This window comes from Rhinopithecus bieti, unplaced genomic scaffold (assembly GCF_001698545.2).
Source record: "Rhinopithecus bieti isolate Rb0 unplaced genomic scaffold, ASM169854v2 scaffold_76, whole genome shotgun sequence".
NCBI classification, from domain to species: domain Eukaryota; kingdom Metazoa; phylum Chordata; class Mammalia; order Primates; family Cercopithecidae; genus Rhinopithecus; species Rhinopithecus bieti.
The window spans coordinates 3053625-3077025 of NW_016803343.1; the positions used below are offsets into that span (position 1 = coordinate 3053625).

At 40.5% G+C, this 23401-nt stretch overlaps 1 protein-coding gene across 1 annotated transcript in view; it reads right to left on the reverse strand.

Annotated features, from left to right (window-relative positions):
- Nucleotides 1-23401, reverse strand: part of USP13 (ubiquitin specific peptidase 13) — a 137575-nt gene that overhangs the window by 91414 nt on the left and 22760 nt on the right. The window contains 2 exon segments of the mRNA XM_017876857.1: nucleotides 6797-6857; nucleotides 15405-15530. Of these exon segments, the coding sequence (XP_017732346.1) occupies nucleotides 6797-6857; nucleotides 15405-15530 (187 nt within the window).

Consider the following 23401-nt stretch of genomic DNA (forward strand, 5'->3'; position numbering starts at 1 on the left):
CTGGTCTAAGCCAAAAAAAAGTGGAATTCTCTGAGGTGAAGTGATGGCTCCTCAGAAGTTCCACTCTTCAGACACAGAGAACTGAACTCCTTTACTGCCATTTGTGAAAACTGGGGCAGACTCCATAAAGATGTAAATATTTAACACTGTTTTTTATGATGTATCAAACATACGGTATTTTTAAAATTAAATGCATTACCAGTTATTTACATATCTATGCATATTTGTAGCTTTATTGTAAAATATATATATATATATATATATGGAATTAGGCCAGAATCACATTGTGAGCCTTAGAGTATTTCTTGAAGGATCCAGAACTCCCTTACCTCCTCACTTCTCTACTGTCTCTTTCATATCAGCTTATACCCCAAACTCATCAACTTTCATATTTTTCCAAGTTATCTTCCTACAACACAACCTAATAGTGTCCCTTTCTAGCTGAACTCTCCTGGTTCACAGCACCCCTAAGCATCCCAGCAATTTTTTCACAGCAACCTTAAGCCAAAAGAAATGCCTGGCCAGGTACAGTGGCTCATGCCCATAATCCCAGCACTTTAGGAGGCCGAGGTGGGCGGATCACGAGGTCAGGAGTTTGAGACCAGCCTGGCCAACATGGCAAAACCCCGTCTCTACTAAAATTCCAAACAAAATTAGCCAGGTGTGGTGGCGGGTGCCCATAATCCCAGCTACTCGGGAGGCTGAGGGAGGAGAATCGCTTTTACCCGGGAGGCAGAGGTTGCAGTGAGCCGAGATCGTGCCATTTCACTCCAGCCTGGGCAACAAGAGCAAGACTCCATCTCAAAAAAAGAAAAGAAATGCCTTATGGTTCTGTTTATTTAATAGTTAGATCAAAAAAAACTTGGTATTTATGTTCTAGCAACTAATTAACCATTTGCAAAATATATATATAAGTTGAAAGAAAAAATACTTCACTCTGAAATAGCCCCAGTCCTTCACTATTGGGATGTGTGCAGCTGTTGGGCAATGCACAATGTCCCTGAATCGGATCAGCCCCTGCCACCCTTATTTCCCATTTCACATTGATTTTCACGTGGTGCTTGACTTTTACCACAGAAACCACTAAAAAATCCCAGCTGTACAAAGATATGAAGTTATCGGAAGGAATATAGGGTAACTTAATAGTAAAACTATACTGTGTTTAGTTCATGCAATGTTTGAGCACCACTATGTTCCCTCAGAGACTTAAAATATCCCTCAGTGCCCTGGTGAGCTCACTGCAGCACTCCAGGTTGCCTCAGAACACAATTTGGAAGCCAAAGGGTTAATGGCTCGCTAGGGACCACAGGCAAAAGAAATCTAAAAGCATTATTTATGTATAGAAAATTGCTGAGAGGATATACAATATATACAAAGATGTACAAACAGAAAATTTGTCTCTGGAGGCAGTAACCAAGTGGCTAGGATACAGGGAAAGGAAGGGAAAAAAACTTAATTTTCTATGAAGAGCCCTTTATAACTTCTCAATTTTAAGCTTTACCCATGAGGTAATCCTAGATGTTTTAAAAGGATAGAATTTAAATGATTTTTCAGTTACCAATAATTGTCATTGCTGGTTTTAAAAAAAAAATAGCAGCAAAAGCTAGTACTGAGGTCATTTCACTTGAATGAACATCAAAGTAATGTGGAGAAAGAGTGATTTGACCACTGAGGGGCAGGGGGGTGCTCAGGACACCGGGAAGCCATTTGGCACCAATCCGTGGCCTCAGCTTCCCTTGTAAAATCAACTGCAGGTTGTAACCAAATGATTCAATGGTTTCAATGTCACTGTTGAGCCGATGGAAAAAGAATTATTCACAAAGTCATCAAATGAATGGGAAGAAAACACCTTCATCCAAGATAAAGCATTGGCCACCTACATCTGTTTCATGAAGCAGAAGAAGAAGCATCGTAATTTCATTTCAGTACCAGTGAAATAGTACTTCCTAACCAAAAAATAACAGAGAAACTGCAAGAGAGCTCTGAGTTATCTTCCTCTCCATGAGGAAACAATCCCAGCGTCCCTTTGAGAGAAAGAGTCTGTGGCAGAGGCTACGAGCTGCCTCCCAATACCCACTGTCCTCTTCTTCCTAATAAGAGACCCCAAACTTTACTCAGTGAAGCCAGTTGGTGGGCTTTATTTTCCAGTCTCCTGTGCAGCTAGATGTGACCACGTGACCAAGTTCTGACAGAGAGGTGTAAACTGATTGGGGGCTCTATGAGAAGGCTGACAAAAGGCAAGGTGATTCTGCTGGGAGATTAGACTATTTTGTCCTTCCTCTTTCTCCTCTTCTCTTTCTTTTTTCTTTTTTTTTTTTTTTTTTGGAGGGGTTTACCTTTTTTTTCCCCGGGTGGGGGGCAATGGTGCGATCTCAGCTCACTGCAACCTCTGCCTCCCAGGTTCAAACAATTCTCCTGCCTCAGCCTCACAAGTAGCTGGGATTACAGTCATGTGCCACCACGCCCGGCTAATTTTTTGTATTTTTAGTAGAGACAGGGTTTCACTATGTTGGCCAAGCTGCCAAACTCCTGACCTCAGGTGATCCACCCACCTCGGCCTCCCAAAGTGCTGGGATTATAGGCGTGAGCCATCGCGCCCGGCCTCCCCTTTCCTCTTTCATGCTTTCCAGAATCAGGATGTGATGGTTGGAGTTCCAGTAGCCATTATGAACCGTAAGGTGATGATGAGGTTGGAAATCATGGGCCAGGATGGAGGGTTAAGCAGGAATACGGTAAGAGCCTAGATCCCTGGTGAACATAAGGCCATCACATCACCACACTTACTGTTTCCCAACATCCTCTACATGACAGCAAAATAAGCATCTATCTTGTTTAAAGTTACCAGAATTGGCTGGGGTTCAGTGGCCAGTAATTCCAGCCTTCTGGGAGGCCAAAGCAGGCAGATCACTTGAGCCTGGCAGTTTGAGACCAGCCTGGGCAACATGGCAGAACCTTGTCTCCACAGAAAAATACAAAAATTAGTCAGGTGTGGTGGTGCATGCCTGTGGTTCCAGCTACTTGGGAGGCTGAGGTGCGAGGATCACTTGAGCCCTGCAGGAGGCTGAGTCTGCAGTGACCACGACTGTGCCACTGCACTCCAGCCTGAGTGACACGGTGAGACCCTGTCTCAAAAATAAATAAATAGGCCAGGTGCAGTGACTCATGCCTGTAATCCCAGCACTTTGGAAGGCTAAGGTGGATGGACCACCTGAGATCAGGAGTTCGAGACCAGCCTGGCCAACATGGTGAAACCTCATCTCTACTAAAAAAAAAAAAAATACAAAAATTAGCCAGGCATGGTGGTGGGCACCTGTAATCCCAGCTACTTGGGAGGCTGAGGCAGGAGAATTGCTTGAACTCAGGAGGCGGAGGTTGTAGTGAGCCGAGATCGCGCCACTGCACTCCAGCCTAGGTGACAGAGCCAGACTCCAGCTCAAATAAATAAATAAATAAACAAAGTTACCAGTGTTTTAAATTTACTGTTATGTAAACCAGATGTAACCCTAATACACAGCCCATCACTGAAATTAATTTACAGGTCATATCAACTCAGAGGGCTGGGACCAATATGTCAAGATAAAAGTACCTGTTCCTAGCAGACAAGAAGCACCAGTTGAGGGGGCTTTAAATCAGAACTTGCAAAGAATGAATTCCTGTAAAAAATAACTTCCTGGCCAGGCACAGCAGCTCACACATGTAATCCCAGCACTTCAGGAGACTGAGGTTGGAAGATTGTTTGAGCATAGAAGTTCAAGACCAGCCTGGGCAACACAGTGAGACCCCATCACTTTAAAAAAAATTTTTTTTAAATTAAATATGTGTGGTGGTGTGTGCCTGTAGTCCCAGCTACTTGGGAGGCTGAGGCATGAGGATCACTTGAGCCTGGCAGGTTGTCCAGCCTGGGCAACAGAATGAGTTCCTGTCTCAAAACAAAAAAAGAAAAAGAAAAAGAAAGAACTCCTACTGGGATGAAGGAGGTAAATTTATAAAGAACCTGGATATAAAACAACAGGGAGAAATAGAATCTGGGGCTAATGGCATTCTTTTTTAAATTAATATAGTCATAGAACACTTTTGGGGCCGTGAGTTCTATATGCACCTTGTGGTTTTCTAAGATATGAAATCTTGCCTGAACACAGAGAATAACCTGTAGAAAAAGCCTCACTGAAACAAAATGGTAGGTAGTTCCCTATGGAAGAATGGAAGGAAGGGGTCCACACAGTTTAAAGCACAAAACCTCAGTGCTCACTTTCAAATTAATTTCTAAAACTGTTTCCTGACAATATCCTCTACAACCAAAATAATCACTAGAAAAAAATCAAACCTCCAGGTCTTATGAAAAGAAGACACAAAAGTTAAAGGTCAAGGTCAGATAACTTCTTCATTCCACCAAAGAAAATAATAAAAATTAACAATGGTAAGTCAAAATGTTTAGTTAGCTCTGCCTTCAAGCAGAACCTGCTGATTCCACTTAATTCAAATGAAATCATATGATCTAAACAAAATCATATGATCTATATTAGTGCAAAGGTGCTGGAAGACTAACAACCAAAGCATCAGAAGATATTCATAATTTCAGCTTTGGGGTTCATGCTAGCCTGGTTTGGGTTTAGTTAGTTAAACTGCGTTGTGGTCCAAAGGCAGGTTGAGAAGTAAAGAAGACTGGCCAAGGTGGAAGAACCAAATGCAGATAAGCCTTGTACAGAAAAGCATGAGCTGAGAAGCAGAAGACAGCAAGTTTGGATCCAACACAGAGTAACTGAGAATCAAACCAGGAAAGAAACTCAGCTCCACAGCAGTTTTCAATGGCTTTACTTTTCAAATAATTAATGTGTCTTTTCATCACAATAGCATGTTTGTTATAGAAAAAGTTTAAATACAGAGAAGCAAAAAGATGAAAATTGGAATCACTTCCATTCTAGTGCTGGGAAAGAGCTACTATTAACAGTTTGGAGTATACTTCCAGACTCTTCTGATCTCCCAGTTATATATGTACACGTGTGTATATATGTGTAGAAGTGTGTGCACACACACAGCTATACATTCACACATGCATGCATATATACATATACATATCTATATCTGTATATACATATGTGTATGTATGTATAGAATTTTTTTACAAAAATGAAATCATACTATGGAAACAATTTTGCAAATCCTTTCAAACAATAATCTGAGACATTTAGGCATATAAACTTGTTCGGTCAAATACCATCAAACCACTTTTTCGCTTGAGAAAACCATATCAGAAGCTTAATATAACCATAATTATATGATATAGAAGTCAGTAATCATTTGCATAAACAAAACTGGCCCTTCTGAATAAGGGAAATTTTCAAATCACCATTAGTCAAACACTAGAGTCATAATTATTGCACACAAGGTCCACTGATGCTAAAATTAGCAACACTTTAAGGAGAAACAAGATATTTAGCACAGTCTCAAAGTATCACTCTCAAAATATTTCTTAATTACACTATAACTTTACAATGAAGAAGGCCAGCAGACACTACCTTAACAATGATCAAGTTCAACATCACCAGTATGACAACATGTCAACACCATATACCCCCAATACCATGCACTAAGAACGGCACGCTACCTCTGTAGGATTCTTTCCAAAAATGCATAACATCACATTTTCCATGAGAAAACATCAGATAAAACCAAACTGAGGTCTATTCCACAAAATAACTGACCAGCACTCTTCAAAAGTCTCACAATTATTAAAGACAAAGAAAAACTGAAGAATGATCAGAGTCTGGAAAGGATTAAACAAACATGACAACTAAATACCATGAGGAACCCTGGATCGTATCTTGTAACAAAGAAAGGACATGAGTGGGAGAAAATTTATAAAATCTGAACGAAGTCTGTAGTTTGGCTAATTTTAAAAGAAAAGAAAAAATTTGACTTTTTTTTTTTTTTTTTTTTTTTCTGAGAGACAGGGTCCCACTCTGTCACTGAGGCTGGAGTGCAGTGTCAAGCTCACTACAGCCTCAACTGTCTGGGCTCAAGTGATCCTCCTGCCTCAGCCTCCCAAGTCACTGAGGCCACAGACACACACCACCACACCCAGCTAATTTTTTAATTTTTTGGTAAGGACAAGGCCTTTTTATGTTACCCAAGCTGATCTCAAACTCCTGGGTACAAGCAATCCTCCTGCCTCAGCCTCCCAAAGTGCTGGGAATACAGGCGTGAGCCACTGCAACAGCCAGCTATTTAAAGTCAGCAAAAAATTGGCCAGGCGCAGTGGTTCACACCTGATATCCCAACCAAGGCACCTGGATTGCTTGAACTCAGGAGTTCAAGACCAGCCAGGGCAACATGGTGAAACTCCGTCTCTACAAAAAGTACAAAAAATTAGCCAGTCGTGGTGATGTGTGCCTGTGGTCTCAGCTACTTGGGAGGCTGAGCTAGGAGAAGGGCTTGAGCCCGGGAGACGCAGGTTGCATTGAGCCAAGATGGCGCCATTGCACTCCAGCCTGGGCGAGAGAGCCAGACCCTGTCTCAAAAACTAAAAATAAAGTAAGCAATAAACAGACCTGAAGCAGAATTATAATTACTCTCTAGTCACTGTAAGTATAATTGCTTCAAAGCACTAAACCCGAATAAGAGGGCTAAAAGCACACTTCGCTGGTAGGTAAATGCAGAGTGGAGGCAGGCCTTTAAATTTGTGCCTCTCATCCTTAAATTGTACAGCAATAAACAACCTATTACTTCAAATCAAAGATGCACATGAGTGTGCACACATACACACACAAACACAAAATCTGAGCATGCTACTATTTACCTAAAAAAATCTTGGAATTCCTCCTTTTTGGTAACGCTCCACCAGACGCCCCTCTTACCTTCTGAAAAGAAAACAAAAGATAATTAAAATGCAACCTATAAAATAAACATCTTTGTGGGGGAAAAGCACATCTCAGAGGTTCCCAGTTTTTATAGAAGGCCAAGAAGAAATATTCCATCTAGATTAGCAATTCCAGGATAAACAGGGAACTGACCCAGGTTAATGCAGGTAGGTGAAGGGCAATGATATCCACCTGCTTATTTTTATTAAGTTATAAAGAAAGCACTTCTGGAAAGAGAAATGGAAACCAGGGATCAAGGTGAAGTCATTACTTAAACTTCAAATCAGCGCCTGCTCCCAAGAGGGCAGGAGTCCATGCCTGACAATGAAAAACTCAGGAAAGATGATGGGGCTCCAGAAGGTGAGGATCTTATTCTCCTGGTTACCCAGTCGGTCTCTAGTGCTTGGCCCTGGGCATGCCTAACAACTATTGTTAAAAGGCTTAATATCAATAGTCATTGATAGTCTGGGCACATGAAGTCTCAATCTAACCTCCCTAAACATTTTTGGAGCACCAGCAAGTGGCTATGTTTGCCATCCTAAGCATCGTGTATTTTATTTATTTATTTTTTTGAGATGGAGTCTCGCATTGTTGCCCAGGCTGGGGTGCACTGGCACAGTCTCAGTCACAGCAACCTTCGCCTCCCGGGTTCAAGCGATTCTCCTGCCTCAGCCTCCCAAGTAGCTGAGATTACAAGTGCCTGCCACCACGTCCAGCTAATTTTAGTATTTTAGTAGAGACAGGGTTTCACTGTGTTGGTCAGACTGGTCTTGAACCCCTGATCTCGTGATCCGCCCGCCTCAGCCTCCCAAAGTGCTGGGATTACAGGCGTGAGTCACCACACCCGGCCCAGCATCGTGTCAGCAGTAATGAAATAAAATGCCCATCAAGTGGTAATACAAAAGAGGCCATTCATCTGATGCTCACACAAAATATTTCACTCTCAAATCAAGTATAATGCCAAAACCGTATTTCCACAGTGTATGTTTTTTCAGTTACTAGGAAAAAGCACATTTCCAGCAGACCACGATGTGTGGGTTTAATGCCACATGATTCCAAGCAGCCACAGGTGTCAAGATCTTGCTGCACATTTTCTGCTTCTCAGTTTGTCCTCTCATGAGTCCTAAGGCTGCTTTCTCACATTTTAATAGTTGACTTTGAAGCCTGACTCATCCTTGTGATTCTCACATTAAGTTTTTACAGTTTCTACTACAGGTTTACAGTTCACATCTTAGGAATCTGCATTACAGAACAATTTCTCAAAAACCTGTCCCTCCAAATACTGATGCCAAAATCACATCTCTCTTAGAATCACTCCTCTATGATCTCAGAGCCTCTTTCTTCCCGTCTCCACTTACCTGCTTCAAAAAGGGATGAAATAAAACCTATTGCAAAGCACCTTTATCACTCCTGGAGGTCCCCTGAAATCTCTCTACAGAATTTTATGGTGTCCCTTTAATTATTTTAGTTTCACAGCCCCCTCCTTTCCTGCATGATGGCAGAAGGATAACGAGGAGGGGTTGCACAAAGACTTGCTAGAACATGAGCCTGTCCCAGACTGTGAGATTCACATCTTAGACTTGCAAAAAAGTAGAACCTCCTTCTAAAGACCATCACCTCTGCATCAGTCAACAACCAAAATCAACAAGGTTTGAGAAAATAAAACTCCTCCATCAGCAAATATGACTGTGCCCCTGTGTCAGATTCCATGCTGGGGCTCGGACTGCCAACTGAATGAAGACATGTTCCATCTTTTAAGGAGCTGGCCAGCATAGTAGGGGAGCATATATGTAAACAAACGATACCACAGATTCTGGTGAGTACTAAGAAAGATTCAAAAAAGGCACAATCATATCATAAGGAGGAAATGATCAGTTCATCTTAGGATAAGGGTGTGGGCAGGGCTGGTAAGAACAGCAGCAATCCTGGCATACAGCAGCTACTGAGTAAATATTTGTTGGATGGATGGATAGATGGATGGATGGATGGATGGATGGATGGATGGATGGATGGATGGATGGATAAATATATGGATGGATGGATGGATGGATGGATGGATGGATAGATGGATGGATGGATGGATGGATGGATGGATGGATGGATGGATGGATATATGGATGGATGGATATATGGATGGATGGATGGATGGATGGATGGATGGATGGATGGATGGATGGATAAATATATGGATGGATGGATGGATGGATGGATATATGGATGGATGGATATATGGATGGATGGATGGATGGATGGATGGATGGATGGATGGATGGGTGGATGCATGGATATCCTGACTACAGGGAGTAAAACAGGTAAGAGGGGAGTGGGGATAGAAGTAAGACATCCTAGACAGAGAAAACAGCACAGACAAAAGCATAAAATCACAGTGTGCTCCAGAAAGGAGAAGTGATTTGCTATGTCTGGAGCACAAACTTGGTGGAATAAGAGAGAGGGTTAGAAACACTGCAGGCTCCAGATCATGAGCACCTTATAATTACATGCAAAAGAGTTTGGACTTCATCCTGTAGAAGAGGGAGAAACATCAAAGATTTAAGTGCCAGTGTGCCATAGATATGTGCATTTGGAAAGATGGCTCTGGGAGCAGTGTGCAGACTGGGTGGGATTGAAGGCAGCAAGTTTGAGGGAAGGAAGGTTAGTCAGGAAGCAACAGCACTAGTCCTTTTTTTTTTTTTTCTTTTGAGACAGAGTTTCACTCTTGTTGCCCAAGCTGGAGTGCAATGGCGCAGTCTCGGCTTACTGCAACCTCAGCCTCCCAGGTCCAAGCGATACTCCTGCCTCAGCTTCCTGAGTAGCTGGGACTACAGGCATGCGCCACTATGCCCAGATAATTTTATGCTTTTAGTAGAGACGGGGTTTCTCCATGTTGGTCAGGCTGGTCTCGAACTCCCAACCTCAGGTGATCCACCTGCCTCAGCCTCCCAAAGTGCCAGGAATAAAGGTGTGAGCCACCACACCTGGTCAGCACTAGTCCTTTTAATGAGCACTCAGACAAGAACAGCAGGAATGGAGAAGACAGGGTGGACCTCAGAGCTATTTGGGAAGCCCAGGTAACAAGATCACCAGTAAGACACAGAGGGAAAGCAGATCAAAGAATATCTAGGTCTCTAGAATTGAAGAGGAAGGAACCTTTTTAGCAAGAGAATATGGTGTTCAGTCTGGGCACACCGACGTTGAAGTACCTATGAAATGCTGGAGTAGAAAAATCCAGATCAGAATAAGATGATCAGATCTTCACCTCCAGAGAGAGATTAATTTGAATGTCATCAGCTTAGAGAAAGTGGTTAAACAAAAATATGGATAACCCTGATGAAGAAAAGTATCTTTCTGAGGAAGAAGACAGGATGGCCAAATGGCATCCTAGGAAATGCCGATAACTAAGAGGTAAACAGAGGAAGAGGTGTTGGTGAAAAAAACTGAGAAAGGATAAGAGGAAGGCAAGAAAGAATGGTATCAAAGAAAACAGGAGAGGAACAGTTCCAGAGGAAAACAAGCTCAAACATGCAAATACTCAAAAAGTCGAGTAACATTAGAGCCAAAACATATCCACCAAGTGTGACAGCTAAGAGCTCACTGACAACCTGGGCAGTGTTAGTGGATTAACAAGATCAGACCGCAGTGTTGAGTCTTAGAGGCAGATATAGTACAGACAAGATCAGAAAAGTTTTTAAAGAAGCTTTTAATAAAGTAATGCAATGACTGAAGAAGGACACAAATTAGAAAGACAGTTTTGTGGTGTTGGTTTTGTTTTTTTAAGAGACAGTCTCACTCTGTTGCTCAGGTGTACAGTGGCCTGATAATAGCTCACTCCGTAACCTGAAATCCCTGGGCTCAAGTATTCCTCCCACCTCAGCCTCCCAAGTAGCTGGGACTAAGGCATGCGCCAATATTCCAGGCTAATTATCTTATTTTTTTGTCAAGACGGAGTCTCACTATGTTGCCCAGGGTGGTCTCAAACTCCCATCCTCAAGTCAGGCTCCCATCTTGGCCTCCCAAAGCACTGGGATTACAGGTGTGAGCCACTGAGCCCAGCCTGGTGTGTTCTTTTTTAAGGTGGGGAGAAAATAAGCCAGAAGAGGGAGAAGCTGGAGATATCAGAGGAAGTGGAGTTAATGAAGGAGCAAGTTTCCCGAGGTAGGAGGAAACAGGACCCTGAGGACAGATAGAACATAGCTTTCAGCTGAGATGGAATCGAAAGTGGAACTAGTTACAGATGAGCTTCCAGGACACAAGGAATAAATTAAGTGAGTTCCTGTGCAGGCATTCCCTTTTATCCTGCAAAGTACAAGTCAAGATAATTTTCTGAGAATGATGAGAAATGTATACAAAAGGCTTAAGGAAAGCATCCAAAGGTTAGAATGGCCACTCACGGGAGTGGGACAGGATACAGAGTAGAAGGTTTGGCAGGCAGTGAGAGGGCGCAATAGAAGAGGAAAGGCCCAAAATGTGACATGGTCTCAAACCCATCATAATGTGGGGTTTCCAGCAGTCTGTGCATGGAAGTAGATGGTGACCCCATGGAGCAACTGCTTGGAGTTCTGGAGGATAGTTAAGGAGGCAAGACAAGAGAATAAAAGTCCAGTTCAGGGTGCTGTGGATTACAGAATGTTGAAAGAAATGAATCATGAGAAGTAGGCTAAACAAGTCACGGACCTGAAGGTCTTCAGGACCTATAACAAATGATCAAAATAGGAATAAATGAGTGAAAGAGCAAAAATGAGTAGAAATTGTGGTCAGAGAGTGACACATTTAAGTTGAAATTCCAGAGGCAGAGCTAACTGTACAAGTTTACCAGCATTCCACAGTTCTGCTGCTAACTTGGTGACCCTGAGCAAGTTACTAAGTCTCTGGGCCTCTGTTTCTTTCTTTCTTTTTTTTTTTTTTTTTAAGTTTTCTAAAATTTCATCACTGTATTATGTCACAAAACAGACTTCACAAGAATTATTATGTACCACCTAACAGAATTAGTGAGTGTAAATCATTCAGTAGCAAGTCAAAATTAAATTATTTTGAAGCTAATCATTGAGTTTATGCCTTATCTGACTTTCTGGCCTTTCTTCATTCTCTTCCTCCTGCTCTCCCCCTCTTCTTTGTTGGGAACTTAAACAGAGACTATATTAGGAAGGCTAAGGTGAGAAATTAGAGAAACTTCAAATCAGCATTGACCATTGAGAAGATCCAAAATAGTGCACAAACTATTAGAACTAAAGTAAAAGCTCAATAGCATTGCTAAATATAAAATCACCATTTATTAATTAACAATATTTCCAAATACCATCAATAACCAGTTGATGTGTAAAAAATAAAGGATAGCAGTAATGGTAAAAAAAAAAAAAAAAAAAAAAAAATATAGGGTACTAAAAAAACCAACAAAATATGAGTTTCTTTATAGAAAATTACAAAACTTATTGACTGACAAAATGGAAACGTGAAAAAAGAGGTATGCTATGTTAAACGCTTAATAAATATTGATGAAGCACCTACTATATGGAAGGCACTGTTAAGTGCTAAGGACACAGCAGTGGACAAAACCAAAGAGCTTAAACAATAACCTTAAACATAGAGCTTAAACAAGGATGTGGATTATAGATTAATCTATAAATTCAATGTGATTGTCATCAAAATCTCAAATAGGACTTTTAAGCTAGATGAACTAATTCCATAATCCATATAGAAAAATAAATGCCTAGAAACACCCAGGAAAAATCTGGAAAAAAAAATATGGCTTCAACCACAGCATCAGAAAAAAAAAAGAAAGAAAAATAAATAAATATGGAAAAAGTGCTTGCATTAAAAGATATCAAGGCTTGCCACACCAATGCAGAGACAGACAAATAAGATCAACAGAACACAACTGAGAGACTGAAGAGAGACCCAAATGTGAATGGCAAGTTAAAATATAAAAGGGTAGCCAGGCACAGTGGCTCTCAGCTGTAATCCCAGCACTTTGGAAGGCCGAGCCAGTGGATTGCTTAAGCTCAGGAGCACAAGACAGGGCATCATGGTCGCCTGGGAAACACCATCTCTACAAAAAATAGTCAGATGTGGTGACACATGCCTGTGTCTCAGCTACTTGGGGGGCTGAGGTGGGAGGATCGCTTGAGCCCAGGAGGTTGCAGCTACAATGAGCCATGGTGGCACCACTGCACTCCAGCCTGGGTGACAGAGTGAGAGCATGTCTCAGAACACAAACAAACAAAATGTGTGTGTGTGTGTGTGTGTGTGTGTGTGTGTGTGTGTGTAAAGGGTGATACTGCCAGGCGCAGTGGCTCATGCCTGTAATCCCAGCACTTTGGGACACAGAGGGGGGCAGATCATAAGGTCAAGAGATCAAGACCATCCTAACCAACATAGTGAAGCCCTGTCTCTACCAAAAATACAAAAATTAGTCGGGCATAGTGGTGCGCACCTGTAGTCCCAGCTACTCAGGAGGCTGAGGCAAGAGAATCGCTTGAATCCAGAAGGCTGAGGTTGCAGTGAGCCAAGATCGTGCCACTGCACTTCACCCTGGTGACAGAGAGAGACTCTGTCTCAAAAAATAAATAAATAAAAATAAAAATAAAAGGGTGATACTATAAATCAATGGGAAAGGTTGTACTACTCTATGAATCATAAAACAACTGGTTATCAATATGAAAAAATAGATTCCCATTCTTCCTACAAATACAAAAATAAATTATACATGGATTAAAGACCTAAAACATTAAAACAGTCACATTCACACACACTTAAATAAAAATTTTAAAACTACTGTAAGAAATGTGATACAGTTTGGCTGTGTCTGCACTCAAATCTCATCTGGAATTGTAACTCCCACAATTCCTCCATGTCATGGGAGGAACCCGGTGGGAGGTGATTGAATTATGGGGGCGGGTCTTTTCTGCGCTGTTCTCATGATAGTGAATGAGTCTCATGAGATCTGATGGTTCCAAAAATGGGAATTTCCCTGCACAAGCTCTCTCTTTGCCTGCCACCATCCACGGAAGATGTGACTTGCTCCTTTTTGCCTTCTACCACGATTGTGACACCTCCCCAGCCACATGGAACTGTATTAAACCTCTTTATTTTATAAATTGCCCAGTCTTAAGTATGTCTTTATCAGTGACATGAAAACAGACTGAAAACAGACTAGTACAAAATGTCTTTATGACCTTGAGGTAGGAAACAATTTCTTAGACAAGATACAAAAGCACAACTCATAAGACAAAAGTTTAATAAATCTAACTAATTCAAAACTTACAACTTCTATCCTACAAAATAATTGATAAACAAAGTAAAGCGACAAGCCACAGACTCAAAAGAAATTTAGTAAGGCATAGACTCAAAGGAAATCTAGTATGTAACAAACAAAGGTTTGGTATCCAGAATGTAAAATAACTCATCACACTTATAAGAAAAAGATAAATCCACAAAGAAAATAGGCCAAAAATATAAATAGGCAAATCCAACAAGAAAGAAACAGAATAGAAAGTACAAAGAGATGTGCCAGATATTCAGATGCCACTTCATAATCATTAGATTGGCAAAAACAGAACTCTGACCAAGGGTTGGTGAGAGTGTGGGAAAGCAAGAAATAATTATTGCAGATTGGAGTGCAAACAGGTACAGTCACTCTGGGGAGAGACTTGGCACTATCTAGTAAAAACAAAGAGAAGCATAACCTGAGCCTGCACAACCATGTTGTGCAGATCTAGAGATCTATTTCCTGAAGAAATCTGGCACTTGTACACCCAGGAGAAGTGTATAAAAATGTTAATTGCTGCATTCTTTACAGTAGAAAAAAAATAGAAACAATCTAAATGTTCATCAATAAGAGAAGAGAATAAATTACAAGGTACTCGTAAGATGAAAAACCAAACAACGACTGAAATGAATACATCCAGATGTATCTCGACATGGACAGATCCCAAAAGAAATGAAACATTCGGATGCTGAGGGGAAAAACTCTTCATAGAATTATAGGTAGGCGTATGATAGCATTTATCTACATCTTTAAAACATATGAAGTTATACTATATTTTGTTCTTGAATATGCATTTGTTAATAAAACATAATGGCATGCATGACACAGAAAAAGTTCACAGCAGTGGTTACTTCTGGTGAGGGAGAGGGACAAAAGGAACTTGAATTTTAAGGAAGCTCTATTTCTTATATTAAAAAAAAAAAAAACAAATCTGAAGCAAGAATATTCAAATGGGGTTTTTTTTTTCTGATTTTTGGATCCATGAGTATCCCCGTACTTTTCTGTATTTTTAAACCTAGTATACTTTGTTGTTTTTTTTTTTCCAATTAGTCAACCTATGTATTCTTAAAAACACCAATCAGAAGTTTAGAGGAAGAAAAATAAAACTGGTTAAGATAAGGTTTGGGAGACTCTCTGGATTTTGCAAACAGTGCTGTTTTTGTTTCTCATCATCAAAGGGAAACAGAAGTTATGTGGGCATGGTCAAATCTCCACGTGAGAAAGCACATTGAGACAACCTTACAGGAAAGACATCAAGGCCAGTTCTCTGAAAGTGCGGCTCTCACCTCTCGGACATGTCTTTTCAGGTGCATGTATACACTCTGTCCAGTTTTTCGAAAATGTCTTTCAACATGTTCCCTTCCAAAGGCCAAAAATGTATTCATGCATACATAGAGTCCACCTTCAGAATTCTAGAAGAAAGAGAAAAAGTACATTAGCCAAGGATACCTAGCCAAGTAGTCAGATATAGAAAGAGGGAAAGGGAAGGAAGGCAAACGCTGAAGATAAGTCCTGGCAAAGGGCCACCAAGGCTCCTGCAGTCATCATCAATGACCCTTCGGCAGCTCCAAAGACACCCACAGCAGTGGTTTCACCCCAGCCCTGGCTCCAAATGCTCCTATGGACAACCGAGCAATCGTTTCCCAAATGCTGGCTATGTTCACAGTGAGGTGAGATCCCCAGAGGCTCTAGGAAATAAACATGATTGTCTGACAATAGGGCAAAGGAAGAGAAAGGTAGAAAAAAGTTGGCAAAACTTTCACGGTAATATTTTATCATCATTCTTCCTCATTCATTGGTGCAAGTCTCCAGGAATGCAAAGTTTTAGGTCATTTTAGCAGGAAAGGGTTCTTCAAAGATATTATTCCCTTCCTTTGGTGACACATGATATTTGATAGTATTCATGAATAAACTATAACAATGTAGCGCCGGGCGCAGTGACTCATACCTGTAACCCCAGCACTTTGGGAGGCCGAGGCAGGCAGATCACAAGGTCAAGAGTTCAAGAACAGCCTGGCCAACATGGTGAAACCCCTGGCCAACATGGTGAAACCCCAGCTCTACTAAGAATACAAAAATTAGCCGGGCGTGGTGGTGGGCGCCTGTAGTCCCAACTACTCAGGAGGCTGAGGCAGGAGAATCGCTTGAACCTGGGAAGCGGAGGTTGCAGTGAGCCAAGATAGCGCCACTGCACTCCAGCCTGGGTGACAGAGCAAGACTCCCGTCTCGGGGGGAAAAAAAAGTAATAAATAAATACAGGTCAAATATCTCTAATCCAAAAGTCTCAAATGCTTCAATGAGCATTTATGTTAAAGCATCATGTTGATGTTCAAAAAATTTCAGATTTTGGAGCATTTTGGATTTCCGATATTCAGATTAGGGATGCTGAACTAGTAAATATAATGCAAATATTCCAAGATCCAAAAAAAATAAAACTCTGAAACACTTCTAGTACCAAGCATTTCAGATAAGGGATACTCAATCTGTAATAACAATAAGTACATAATAAAGGATGAAATTTTATAATGCATGTTATTGCATGTCTGATATGCTTCATGTATATTGTTCTCTTTCTCTCTCTCTTTTTGTTGTTGTTTTTTGTTTGTTTGTTTGTTTGTTTTTTTTCAACAGCATCTCACTGTGTTCCCCAGGCTGGAGTGTAATGGCAGGATCCTGGCTCACTGCAGCCTCAACCTCCTAGGCTCAAGACCCTCCCACCTCAGCTTCCCAAGTAGCTGGGACTATAGGCACGTGCCACCATACCCAGCTAATTTTTGTATTTTTTGTAGAGATAGGGTTTTGCCAAGTTGCTTAGGCTGGTCTCGAACTCCTAGGCTCAAGCAATTTGCCCACTTCAGCCTCCTAAAGTGCTGGGATGACAGGTGTGAGCCACCATGCCCAGCTTATGTATATGTATATTATTTCAATGCTAACCACTGTAAGTTGCTTATTGTTATTTCTACTTTACAGTATCAAAAAAAAAACTAAGGATAAGTCACTTACCCAAGTTCACACAGCATGGAAGTGTTAGAGTTGAATCTATTTCTCCTTTTATCCCTCCATGCCACATTTCAAAGCACATAATATTATTTAGTTAAAGACATACTGCTACAATGAACAGTCAAGGATATGTTTGAATTCTAGATACTTGATTTTCTATCTTAATTTCATCTCTTGTTTTCTCTCACTTTGCTTAACATGCTTTTTCTATAAACTTAGGCTACAAAATTAGCCATCCTTTCCTCAAAGGAAGAGGATTTTCTTAAGCTATGGTTAGTCTCACCTGTCCAAATAATAAAAATAATAATAATAAAATAATGTAAAACTAACTTTTGAATGCCTGACAAAATTGCCAATAAATACCTTACAAAATTCCTTACAGTGCATTTCAGTAGAGCACAAAGTACAATATCAAAACAAACATTGATGTTTATTACAAATATATTTAAAAATTGTTTAAAATTCCAATAATTTTGTTTAAAATTTGTTTAAATTCCAATAAAAATTGTTTAAAATTTGTTTGTTTAAAATTTGTTTAAAATTTAAATTCCAATAAAATCATTTAAAATTCCAAAACATTGTTTAAAATTCCAATAAAGATTGTTAATTTAAACAATTTTCTAATAATAAAATTCTCCAACATTGTATCTAGAATTTCTAAGTGAGGATATAAACAGTCCTCTCACAATGTCAACACTTAACCATTAACTCAAGTATGTGCCTCTTACTGTAGCATTCACATTGCAATAAGCAAATTAAATAAATAAATAAATAACAGGTATAAAGATCACAAAGAAAGAAGTAAAATGGTCTCTATTTCCTAATGACAATACAGTCCATATGGAAAATTCTAAGAAATCTACACAAACTAGTGAAAATAACAACTAGTAAGAGCAATAAGTGAATTTAGCAAAATCACACACTACAAGTTAATAGACCAAAGTCAACTGCAATTTTAGATATTAGCAACAAACACTTGCAAATGAAATTTTTAATGCTTGACTTCAAAATAGCATCTAATCCCAGCATTTTGGGAGGCTGAGGCAAGTGGATCGTTTGAGCCCAGGAGTTCAAGACCAGTCTGGGCAACATGGAGAAACCCTGGCTCTACAAAAAAAAAAAAAAAAAAAAAAAAAAAAAATACAGAAATTACCCAGCCTGTAATCCCAGCTACTTAGGAGGCTGAGGTGGGAGGGTCACTTTAACCCAAGGAGGTCAAGGTTGCAGTGAGTGATGATTGTGCCATCCGTGCTGGGTGACAGAAACAGACCCTGTCTCAAAAAAAAAAAAAATCCAAAAAAGCTTATAATTATAATATAGCTTGTGTTTCTGGATAACTTTTCTACCTTTACATGAAATCATTTAAATAAAATTAGAAAATCTTTGTGATCTTTATACCTGTTATTTATTTATTTATTTAATTTGCTTATTGCAATGTGAATGCTACAGTAAGAGGCACATACTTGAGTTAATGGTTAAGTGTTGACATTGTGAGAGGACTGTTTATATCCTCACTTAGAAATTCTAGATACAATGTTGGAGAATTTTATCCTTCAACTAGAGACAACATATTACATGCATTTAATCAACAGATTAGGTAAATATTTTCAAAAGAGTTTTCTAAATAAACATGTTTTTTGGATAGATAGACCTCTTAAGAAAAACATACTGCATCACTATAATAGTCAATTATTCATTAAATCCATTAAATTAAGCATCACATGTTGTGATTTTTAAAAAAAGTTCCATTCTCTTCCAATAAAATGTAATTCAGTCTATGAATTCGAGCCAGAAGATTTACTGGGGAAAATAGGGAATTTGTAATAGAGGTCATGCACTGTCACCAGCTAGCTCTCTGGCCTAAGGCAGGCTGCCATATGGGGCTCTGAGCTCCAGTGTTCTCCGCTATAAACATGGCCATAGCAGTAATTCCCACCACACAGAGTTGCATGAAATTTAAAGGGGATGAAATACATCAAAGTGCTTTCTGTGATATATGACAATACATAAATGTTGTTTATTATATATTATGGGCTAATTATCATTATCTCATTATCCAAATCATTTTATAATTGGGGAAAACAAGCAGAAGGTAGAATAAGTGAGTCTGACAGCCACATAGGCTGGGAGTAACAAATATTAATCTGTCAGAAAAAAAACACTAGGCAACTAGTAGAAGAACCAAGAAATTCGCAATCAGAAGAACAAAAATGTTCAAGGACAGTATTTTCTAAAGAAAATATAGAAATACTCTATAATCCAAGAGACACCCAGCTAATATTGTATTTTCAGTAGAGAGATGGGGTTTCACCATGTTAGCCAGGCTGATCTCCAACTCCTGACCTTGTGATCCACCCACCTCGGCCTCCCAAAGCGCTGGGATTACAGCGTGAACCACTGTACCTGGCCGGAAATTTAACATACCAAACATGAATTCTCAATTTCTGAAGCTGCTTGATAATGTCACAAAGTCCATAATCAGAGAGAAAAATTCTTTGACACTCAGAAAGGAATGGCCAGATAAGGAAGGATTTCATTATGACATCAACAGGTGGCCGGGCACAGTGGCTCACACCTATAATTCCAGCACTTTGGGAGGCAGAGGCGGGTGGATCATTTGAGGTCAGGAGTTCGAGACTAGCCTGGCCAACATGGTAAAACTCAGTCTCTACTAAAAATACAAAAGTTAGCTGGGCATGGTGGCAGGTGCCTGTAATCCAGCTACTCGGGAGGCTGAGGCAGGAGAATTGCTTGAACCCAGGAGGCGGAGATTGCAGTGAGCTGAGATCACGCCATTGCACTCCAGCCTGGGCAATAGAGCGAGGGAAAAAAAAAAATCAACAAGCTTGTTCCACTGGACACCAAGGCTGGTCACAGAGGTAGTGTGTGCCCCTCTACATGGCCAATGCTGACAGGGAGGCCCTGCCCAATGCGCTCACCAGTAGTTCTAAAAATTTAGGGAACATTAAGACAGAAAACCCTTCTAAACCTGTCACATATAGAACAAACACCCCAGTCTAATGATCTATGCTTTCTCCTTTCTTGCCCTATTAATGTCTAAATATTGGTCCTATCATACACTGTCTTTCACATACAGAGTCAGCACCCCATGGCCTCTGCTCCCAACAGCTTCTTTCAATCCTGATAAAAAGTCATGTGGATAACTGTCTCCCAATTTCCTTGTGACCAAAGCACAGAGAATGGTATACAGCCCACAATCAAGCTAAGCTACCTGATTCATACAGTTTCAAACCCTCGACCTCATCCTCTCATTAACCAGCCACCTTCTCACTAAGATCACCAGCCAAGGAAGCATGGTAAAGCACATGCCTCCATGTGGACAAAAGGGCAGCCAAGAAATCAGGCAGGTGCAAGATGACGGTGAAATGCAACTGGAAGAATCAAAGGACAGTGTACGAGTCCATTCTCACACTGCTATAATAAAACACCCGAGACTGGGTAATTTATAAAGGAAAGAGGTTTAACTGACTGACAGTTCCACATGGCTGAGAAGGCCTCAGGAAACAAAATCATGGCGGAAGGCAAAGAGAAAGAAAGGTACCTTCTTCACAGGGCAGCTGGAAGGAGAAGTGCTGAGCAAAGGGGGAAAAGCTTCTTATAAAACCATCAAATCTCATAAAAACTCACTCACTATCATGAGAACAGGATGGGGGTAACTAACCCCATGATTCAGTTATCTCCCACCAGGTGCCTCCTACAACATGTGGGGATTATGGAAACTACAATTCAAGATAAGATTTGGGTGGGGACACAGCCAAACCATATCAAGCAGAATACAAAATAAAACTGTTTTTTAAAGTAATGGTGGTAGAGTGCTCTATTAAATTAAAATAGATTACAAGCCAGGCACAGTGGCTCAAGCCTGTAATCCCAGCAATTTGTGAGGCCAAGGTGGGCAGATCACTTGAGGTCAGGAGTTCCAGACCAGCCTGGACAACATGGTGAAACCTCATCGCTACTAAAAATACAAAAATTAGCCAGGCGTGGCAGCACATGCCACTAGTCCCAGCTACTCAGCAGGCTGAGGCAGGAGAATTGCTTGAACCCAGGAGGCAGGGGTTGTAGTGAGCTGAGAACACACCATTGCACTCCAGCCTGGGCGACAGAGAGAGACTCTGTCTCAAAACTAATAATAATAATAATAATAATAATAATAATAAAATAGGTTACAGATAAAACTTACATAGCATTGGGGAAATTTTTTTAAAAAATTAATGGTAGCATAAGAATGGAGGCTCCAGAAATATATGCATTCTAAGATAACTGTTTAATAAGTCAAATCACAGGAAATACAAAAATGTGGAAAAGAATCATCAATAAAAGCTACTAGGAAAATTAACATCAGTATAGAAGAAAATTAATCTGGATCTACAACTTATATGAAACACGGTAATAAGGTCCAAATAGATCCAAGAAATAAGCAATTACAAAACTAAAAAGAGCAGAATCATATACTCAGCCCACTTTTAAAGGGGAAAATAATTTCTGGCCAAAAAAATTAAGGATATCTTCAGAGATGATGTAGTTTAGTCTAAAAATGTAAACACTAGTGACCATGTTTTGTACCACAAAATGTAATGAAATAAATAAAAGACAAGAGAATGGGGAAAAACATAAAGTACAGTGAATAAAAGCATGTATCCAAACTATATAAAACTGATGAATCACAAGATGTCATCAACATTCAAGTTCAACTTAAGAATTTTTTTTTTTTTTTTTTTGAAATGGAGTCTTGCTATGTCGCCCAGGCTGGAATGCAGTGGCGCGATCTCAGTTCACTGCAAGTTCCGTCTCCCGAGTTCACGCCATTGTCCTGCCTCAGCCTCCCAAGTAGCTGGGACTACAAGCACGCATACCATGCCCAGTGAATTTTTTGTATTTTTAGTAGAGACAGGATGTTAGCCAGGATGGTCTCGATCTCCTGACCTCATGATCCTCCCACCTCGGCCTCCCAAAGTGCTGGGAAAGAATTTTTTTAAAGACCATTTGGTTTCCAATATGAGAAAATACTAAAATCAAACCATCACATCCTCACAACCTCCTTAAGTAAGCATAATAAAACCATCTCAAGGCACAGGTACATGCCTCATAAACCAGCAAAAACTATTAAAATTGCACAGCCTGAAGCCACAGAGAAAACCCGTATATCTTCTCCTACAATATAAATCAGCTCAGCCTTTCAAGAGAGCTAAAAAAAAAAGTGACCCTTTGACACCATATCTTCCCTTTTGGCCCAAAAGAAGAGAAGAAGAAAAAAAAACAAATTTGTACAAAAATATTCTGCACAGAATATGCAGTTCTGTGCACATTCACCATCTATAATAAAATAATGTAGCAATGGCCCCAAATAGAGGACTTAAGAAATTGTGGGATATAAGCACAAGAAAATACTGCAACATTATTTAAAAAGACAAATTTATAAATTGTGTGTAATGAGTCTTGCTTGGTCTAGAGTGGTGCTTCTCCAACTATTGTCACGATGGATGAGGTTGTTTTTGTTTTTTGTTTCGTGTTGTTTTCATTTGTTAAGGAAAGATACATGGTCCCACTGCACATGGCTAGTTCAAAGCCCCAGCCAGATACGGTCTTATCACACACTTAAGTTCCACAAAACCCAAACCAGTCTATGTCCTAGGCAAACAGATTCACTGGTCACACACTTGGCTTTCACTGCAATGTCAAGTTGCTATAGAAATCTCAAAACAGGCCGGGCGCAGTGGCTCACACCTGTTAATCCCAGCACTTTGGGAGGCCAAGGCGGGCGAATCACCCGAGGTCAGGAGTTCGAGACCAACCTGGCCAACATGGAGAAACCCCTGTCTCCACTAAAAATACAAAATTAGCCGGGCGTAGTGGCACATGCCTGTAATCCTAGCTACTCAGGAAGGCTGAGGCAGGAGAATCACTTGAACCCAGGAGGCAGAGGCTGCAGTGAGCCAAGATCGTGGCATTGCACTCCAACCTGGGCAACAAGGGCAAAACTCCATCTCAAGAAAAAAAAAAGAAAGAAGGAAAGAAAGAAATCTCGAAACACTACTCTCAGTGCTGTACTCATCTCTCAGCCCAGTCAGCTGACACACTTTAGGTAGCACTTGTCTAGGGCTAGGTGAACTCGGCCCAAGTCTAAGAGTGTCTCACCCACCAGGAAAGCATTATCTAAAAGACTTTCAGGACACGAGGTCAGGCCTGCAGCCTTTACAGTAGCCCCATCAATGCCTCCTCACTGCAGGCGCTTCCCAGACCCCACACTCTGTCAGTCTCT